Source organism: Charadrius vociferus, unplaced genomic scaffold (genome assembly GCF_000708025.1).
Source record: "Charadrius vociferus isolate BGI_N301 unplaced genomic scaffold, ASM70802v2 scaffold565, whole genome shotgun sequence".
NCBI lineage: Eukaryota > Metazoa > Chordata > Aves > Charadriiformes > Charadriidae > Charadrius > Charadrius vociferus.
This window is the reverse complement of record NW_009648358.1, coordinates 1,899,827-1,908,132: the sequence shown is the minus strand read 5'-3', so window position 1 is coordinate 1,908,132 and position 8,306 is coordinate 1,899,827. Positions and strand designations below refer to the sequence as shown.

Here is an 8,306-nt window from a genome sequence, read left to right as displayed (position 1 = left end):
GAAAAGCTCAGTGGTTTAATACTTTCAACCACAGTAATAGGTGGCTGAAACTGTAAGGGGAATTTCCATCCCAGGACAAACGTACGAGTCATAAAATCAAAACCCATTTCGAGCAAGGCAGTCACGTTTTTCGTTCCTTAAAGAAATCTGTTCCTTTCAACTCTTCTGGTAGATAGTCCTGCTCTACAGGCTCCTTGTACATGGGGTTATATTTATAGCCTTTACCATAGCCCAAATTCTTCATGAGCCTTGTTGGGGCATTTCTCAGGTGCAGCGGAACAGGCGGCAGAGGTCCCGTGTGCATTCTCAGACATTCTTTGACATTGCTATACGCCCTGTATACCTCTATAGACTTTGGTGCTCTGGCAAAGTACACTACACATTGTGCTAGAATGACCTGGAAACAAGAAAAGGGAAAACGTTAAATGACTTTTTTTAAGCTCTTTGGGAAAAGATCTGTTATTCAGGTTGTTGTGGAGTTGTTTGTGGAGTGTAACAGGGATTATGTTTTTAAACTGCCCTCTGTCTGCTCCTATAGTATGAAAATTATTACTTAACAACACAGCTCTTCACGATTTTCAGTACTAGAAAGGAATAGCTACTTTAGAATATCAGAATTTTATTTTATATGTAACAGAGAAAAAAAATGGACAGAGCAAAATGTTGTTAGTTCACCTGCTACATTTTAACAATAAATATGCAATGAATTTTATTTCAAACTACAACATCTTTTATAAGAGGTAAGATGCTCTCTTACTTGTCAAAGAAAGGGTGCGCTGAATGAACAAGTAACTAAATTTGCCTTGTCCTTGCCATCTTTCTTTCTTTGTATAATTACAGATAGGCTTTACAGTCTGTAGTGCTTTCAAATCAGTGGATTAATGAAGACTTTACCTCACATTCTGGCATTCCAATAAAGTGACAACCTTGATAAGCAGCAACTGCTTGTGTTAAAGCCAAAGGATCTGCCAGCCCTACAAAAACATATCAGACAAAAGCATGTTAGCCACGTCACTTTAGTTACTGTCTCTCCCCCACCTCCCCATCCCCCTGCCCCGTAAAATGGAAGGTTATCCATGCACATTTCAAAGTTGCTTTCTCAGATGTTGGAATTTCTGGTACAATACTTCGCAGTACCTAAGATATACTGCCTCTATCTTCTTCTGTCTCCCCCACAAAAACAAAGGTCTAAATCGTGGGTGTGACTTACAGACTCAATCTGCTGCCACACGGTGGCAGCCTGAGCAGTAGCTGCCTGCGTATGATTCACTTAGTTTTTGGAATTGAGAAAGAAATGGGGAAATATTGCTATATAGACACAGCTGCCCTAGATGTCATAACTCTTCACCCATTGCATATGTGCTAAAAGTGTTGCTGCATCTGTTAGTTTGGATAAGTCAATCAAGATGCCTTACAGCTAGGGAGCCAGCCAGCAAATCTGAGCTTTGCAAGTCAGGGTAGGCATTCACCTTCCAGAGGCACTAAAAAACCACAGACATCCCTGAAATACACATTCTCTGTGACACAAGTTTGCTGGTGACCTACAATCACCAGAGTTTAAAAGAATCCACATTAATACACCGCCAAAACCTGACCTCAAAAGTATTTGTTTCTCCTGCAATAGGTACTCAGCACAATGATACCGTATGTAGGTCTCTGCGTATACAAAGTTGTTGTTGGATGTGGAGCATTTCAGTGTTTTGTACCTATTTTGCAGTTTTGAAGTGTGTTGGGTTTTTTTTTTCCCCCCTCAAACGCCCATTTTTGGAAACCTGAAGCCTTGGCAGATCTTCATTCAACATAATATTCCAACACAAAATACCGCAAATACTGACCTATATCTTCACTTGCAAACCTCACCAGCCTCCTTGCCACATAGAGTGGATCCTCACCACCTTCAAGCATTCGAGCAAGCCAGTAAAGAGAAGCGTTTTCATCTGAGCCTCTCATGGACTTATGCAGGGCAGAGATGCAATTGTAATGTTCTTCTCCTATTTAGAATGGGGGAGAAGAGATACATAGAGCTGTTAGGAGGAAATTAAGTGAAATGCGTTTAAGGGAACAGAATATATTTTACTAGATCACAGCAGATAAACATAACGTGCTTTTTCAAGTTCTTTTTATGTATACTTTATTACTGTGTTCATTAATGTTTTCAACATCTTCATGCTTTGCCCCATGGATCATTCCACTAACTACATAAGCACAACAGAGCAACTGCAGATGAAAAGGAGGGTGTTTGTTTTAAATATTGCAAGGCAAACAATTTGGTTTTGGTACCCTAATGAAGTTTCCTTCAAAAGAAAAAAACATATGGATATTTTATGCAGTTCAGAAGACTCCTCTACATAAATATCTCCTAATTGACAGAGAGTAAAGTTTGAGCACATACAAACCACTGACCATTGCTTTTGGACACACAGACAGCTCTGAGAAGACAACAGAAGAATCAGAGAAATCCAGTACAATATCCACTAGTGATATTTTAGAAAAAGAAATTTCACATCAACTAAAACTTGAAAATAAAGTGTAAATCAAACAGGAGTTTGCTGTATTATAAAGGGAAAAGGGGAAATGTTGCTGTGGAAATACAACGATGGCACATTACACAATCTGGAGGAAACAGGATCACAGCACACAACCCTGGCAAACCCCCTAAGAAATGCCGAGTTCAGTTGTGGACACCTGCACTACTGGAAGTGTCCTGAGAACTGTAAACAGCCGAAACAAAAAAAAAAACCAACCCACAACCAAAATCCGAAATGCCAGACTGCTAAATAAGGAGTGGGAAGACTGAATGAATTACAAGGAAATTTTTTTTAACATTTGAGTTTAATATAAGATTACGTATGGACTCCAAGGAGAAACAAAGCCACTCCAGATCTTTTAGGGCTACAGTTAAAAATACAGGGTCAGCATTACAAATACTGAATGAGACCCTTCCTGCTTGCAATTTTTATCTGTGCAGCTGGTTTTGATTCTTACGCATTTCTCTTAATCAAACCTGTAAGACTATTTTGCTGCAATATTGTTGTTAAATTTTCCACATAATCTGCCTTTTATATTTTTTAAAGTGCCTGGCATTCCTTGGCTCTCAGCTAAGCGTGCATTATAAAGGCAACTGGCTGCATGCACAGCCATCTGTTAATACTTCTCTTCTTCCTACGGATAAAAGGATTTACAGCCGGAGGCCGTATCAGAACACATCACTGTCACTTGTAGGCCTTGCAAAATAAAAGGCCACATGCGTGAGTTTGAAAACCAAAGCCCCCATAAAGCTGCAATTGCTCCTTTTGTAGTCAGCAAGACCTCCTCCTCCCAGGTCAGAAACCGGGTCCCTCTTCCTTCATCATTGCTCACGCTGCAGTGCGGTTCTGCGGGGAACTCAACACAGGCGCTGCTGGCGTACGCATACCGGCAGACAGCTATTTTTGCGAGGACTCCACACAAAGAGCTCTGTGGTATGTAGCCATTACTCGTGCCAACACAAACAGCGCGTCCATGCTCCGTCATAACACTTGAGTTAGTAGCAATAAACCCAAGCAGCTGAACTTGCATCGTCCTCTTGGAAGAGGCGTCTCTTGGTCTCTTAAAAGTAAGGAAGACGGCCTTTAAATATCTCCAGAGGTTGCACTTGCCCAGTTTTCTTTTTGTGGAGTGCTTTTATACACTGTTTGGGCTACTTTAAAGTGTCATACTTGGGGATACCAGCTGGAAAGGCAGAAGGAATCCAGCAGATAGGTTGGGACTAGAGACACATACCTGCAGGGGACTTCAGAGTACGCAGACTGAGAAAAGGGACAGTTTTCTCCCTTTATCTCCCCTTCCTCACAAAGTTAACACTGGTGATCACGTAATCAACATAATGACAATACTTACGCATCAGACTTGGACTTCTTCAGAAAAACTGTCCAGTTGTACTTGAAATGCAGTTTCAATTAAAGGCAAAATACAGTTACATGCATTGGACAAAGAAGTTTTATGTTTCTTTTTAAAAAAATACAGTTTTTATATATTCTATGTGAGATACCAGAAACAGTTTTAAAAAATCAAACAGAACTTTTTACAGACCTTTATTTATTACCTCTGTCTCTCAGGCTAGTTAGTCAACATACAGATTTTGGCCTTATCAATTCAGTTGAGAGACAGACACATGCCAACTTATCTGTCACTGCTGTTCTGCATCCCAGATACCTCCTGAAATCAAAACTCTAAAGAGTTTTTGGAATCAAAATACATTTGCAATTCCCACAACGGCAAATACCTTTCCAAAGAGAAACAAGATACTGCACAAGAAGCTTTGGGGAAGACAGGATTTTCTACTGTCTAATGTATACAGATGCGTAAATCTTGTTGATTGATGACCCTAAATTGTTTACATACTCATGAAGAGTCTTCCAGCTAATTTAAGATGCTGATTTATCTAAAGTCTTATCGGTAGAAGACAAGGAAAAAGCATTATTCACTGACCATAATTACTATCTGGATTTCTTAAGCAAACCCTATTTATAAGGTAACGGGCAAAAGTAAACTCACAGTCCCTGACTCACATTATTTTCTATCTTAGCCAAAGGTAAACATCAACTGCTCATCGATACAGGACACAGGAAAGCCTTGGAAGAGCAGCAGCGTGGATAAAAATACTTCTCATTCTGGTCCAGCAGAAAACAATAATGTTGGCAAAAAACATGGTGTGAGACACCTTCTCTTTCTCCTCCATAAAAAAGAAAGGAACAACCGTGTTCCAGATTACAAAATAAATTAACTACAGCTTAACACACTCCCAGTCTTTACCATAACTGAAGTTGTTACCACACAGACAGCAAGATAAAATCCTGCAATTATTCTGACATTTATCTTTGGTAGTTGCTATTAAATTGGTGCTAGCAGAGACACAATATATAAGAGGAAGAAGAGACAATACAAATTCATCTTAAAAATCTGTTCACTGTCCATCTGCAAATACACTTTAATTAAATTGGTTGCTGCACCATTTTCTCCAAAAATCAAAATTTTAAAAAAGCAATTAAAAGCTAAAATACGATTAACTAGTTTGTTTCCTCTCATACCGCAAGGGCTGCAGGAGGCTCCTGGCAATGAAATTTGACTAGAGCTGTTTCTTTGTTCTTCCAGCTAAAATGTACAGATTATCTGCACAAAGATCTTGTCTTTACATGTCTGCACAAAGATCAGAACAATAGCCTAATGACTGGATTACAAATAATTTCCTTCCTAGACTACTTGGTGAAAGTACATAAAAGAGCGCCCAACTACACATATTTGGCAAATTTTGCAGAAGGTGACCAAAAATAAGTAATTATGTGAAATCAAAATTGCATATTTACACAACTCTGAACACTAATCAATTATTTGGTGCTTTCTACATGAACCCACTACACTCAAATGCACGCTGCTGTTATCATGATTAGACAGCATTATGTCCCTCCACTTTATAAGGCTGAAGCACTTTATATTAATAGAGGATTGTAGACTCCACCACCACAACTGTGATTCAAAGTATTAGCTAAAATGTGCTACAAAAATATCTTTATTTATATAGTAGGCTCTATCAAGAAGCCCTTTGTATATAAAAGGACAAACAGCTACCTCTACTATGGACATAAGCGGTCAACTGAGACACAGAAGAGAGAAATTTTGTAAAGGCATGTACTTGGGCAACCTACTACTGTAAAAATATCTGTGGCAGGCTCTTTGGCATTTGTACAATCAAGGAAAACCAGAATTTTCACCGCTCTCACCCCTCTCTGAAAACCTCTGAGAAAAGAAAAATCCCACACAGAGCTCGAAGGATATCTGTGACATAGAAGGGGCTGTCGTGTGCTACCTTAGACTTGACGTAAGCCTCAGGAAGAGGCACTCTGTGCCATCTCTAACACAGCAAATAGGCGTAGGAGGGCTGGGAGCAATGGACACAGCCACGAGTTCTGCATGACAGTGGCCACAAGGCGACAGCAAACACACAAGGGACCTACACGGTGCAAGAAACTCACACCAGTAAACTGGTCAGATTTTCTGCTTCCTCCTAATCATGACTTCTTGCCACAGGTGCCATAAAATTTTTCTTCTCCCTCCCCCTGCCTACCCTCGACTTCTCAGCTGCCATCATATCAATATCTGCCCAGCTGACTTTTTCCTGACAATGAGCCATCATTTCCTTTTTGTAGCAAGAAAGCTGCAAGCAAGCATATACACTACAAATAACCTCGAAGTTTTGAGTAGTAACAGTTAATTAAGTTTATCAGATGCAGTGGCAAAACAAAAATCAATCGGTTCTCCAAATACTGCTCAGAATAAGCATTTGATACTATACCGCACAGTAATTAAAGTATTGCTGAAGAACTAGTGTATGAGTTCAAGGGGATTCACCCCATCTCTAATATTCACTCTCTGATTTTTAACGTTCTCACATAAAATGGTACAGTAGCCAACTATTGTGATGCCTAACATTGCCAAGTCACAAATTTAGCAAGAAAGGTTATCACATTAGGAAGCCTTAGATGCAATTAGATTTATAAGACCTGCCCTAAGCAAGCTACAAAATTCATTACCTTAAAAAGCAACTCTAAAAATAAAGCCAACTGCTCAGGTTTTCACATAACATATTGTTGTGAATGTGAGCACTTCCAAGACTTTCAAAGGAGTAGAAGTGCAATGGAAGATTTCCAACCCTCCAAGAACAAATCTCCTGATCAAATTACTTTTCCCTCTTTACATTGCAACTCTCTTAGAACACAATATTCTAATAACCTTAAAGAACAAATAATTTCACCGTGCAACTGTTCGGAGGGCCACAAACATGTCTTTCAGCTAACCTACACTTCCGAAGTGGTAAGAGGAAAACCTGTTTGGAAGGCATTGCTGGGTGAGCCTGCTACATTCTAAAGCAAAAGTAATTTTTGGACCAAATTTCAGTACAACCACTGATTCACCAGAGCAGCCGGTACGAAAGGGGGAAACAGCTGATAGAGGCTATCAGCTCTTGTATCACTGTATCTCAGAGACTGTATCAGGTACTCACCTGCTCGGTCATATAGGATGTGAGATCGCTGTAGCCCTTCCTTTACGTGCTCTTCTGTTATCAGAATGCCATCTGCAGAACCACCTTCAGTAATGCTCAAAGGAGTGGTCTTCCCCACTGCTAATCTGGCCTGAATTGCCAACTGGAGTCCATTCAGTCCAGTCCTTGCATCACCATCGCAAAGGTAGGCTAGCGTATTTAGAGCTTTCTCCTCTATGTACACCGGGAACCTGCAACCGAATAACCATACACCGTTAGACCCAGTCATGCTCCTCTCCTTTCGTATTATGCTAGAAATGACATTTCTTTACAAAGTTTGTTGAGAGGCAGCTGGGTTTAAGTTTTGTTATTAACTCATTCTGTCATGCAGGTTACTGTTCTTGCCATCTGCTACTCCAAAGGTGCCAGGACTATACAAACACATGAAAAAGGCAAAATTCCAGTGAACATACAATCTAAATGAACAAGATAGGAAGAGTTGAGAAATGCAGCAGCAGGTGAAGGATGTCCTGAGACCTCATAGTGGGTCTATGAAAAATCTGGGAAAGTAACAAAGTCCTCAAGCTCTTTCTCCAGGTTTTCATCTGCTGGACTGCAGACCCCAGTGTCATGGCACATGCAAACCAAGTCGTCTCTGCACGTTTCACATGTGTATTGTTCACCCTCAAACTTGAGTTATGTAGACAAGGTAATGGCTAAGGTGTTCACCAGGCAGAGGGTACAAGTGATTTTATTTGGAAACAGCAGCTAGTGGAATTAAAGCATGGCATTAAGTAATGGCCCTAACTCAGTCATTTCTAGTAACTGGACTGAAAATCAAGAGTGACAAGTATCAGTGGGGATTAATGCACAGAGCTTGGCATGAGAGGCAATTTCTTATGTGCCTTGTGTGCCAAATAATTAAGGATTCACAACAGCCCTGCACTTTATTCACCAGTTAATATTCACCAGTAATAATTATTTATTACTGTTATTACCAGTGGTGAACAAAAAGGCAATGCCAGGGTTGCCAGACACACGTACCCACTAATTTTCATTACTTGCCTTCCTCCTCCCCCTCCTTGCAAACCCACTTTGCACTTGCCACACAAAAGAAAAAGACAGTACGTGCTGGAAAAACTTCAACAATCAGTATTTGAGTCCTCTCATGCTCACATGTAAGAGGGAAAAACTTGTAGAGCTGCAATCTTAATCCACAGCACTGCAAATGAAAGCTGAAAAATGTCTTCTAGGGCCATAACCCATGCTGCAGAGAGTAGGCAGCAGG

General features: G+C 40.2%; 1 protein-coding gene across 1 annotated transcript in view; it reads right to left on the bottom strand.

Moving 5' to 3' along the window:
• Window positions 1–8,306, bottom strand: part of WRNIP1 (Werner helicase interacting protein 1) — a 16,927-nt gene continuing 8,621 nt past the window's right edge. Inside the window, exons 4-7 of the mRNA XM_009885272.1 lie at window positions 7,040–7,269; window positions 1,836–1,991; window positions 895–974; window positions 1–397 (exon numbers count right to left, since the gene is read on the bottom strand). Of these exons, the coding sequence (XP_009883574.1) occupies window positions 122–397; window positions 895–974; window positions 1,836–1,991; window positions 7,040–7,269 (742 nt within the window). The 3' untranslated portion in view covers window positions 1–121. The remainder of the gene's footprint in view (window positions 398–894; window positions 975–1,835; window positions 1,992–7,039; window positions 7,270–8,306) is intronic.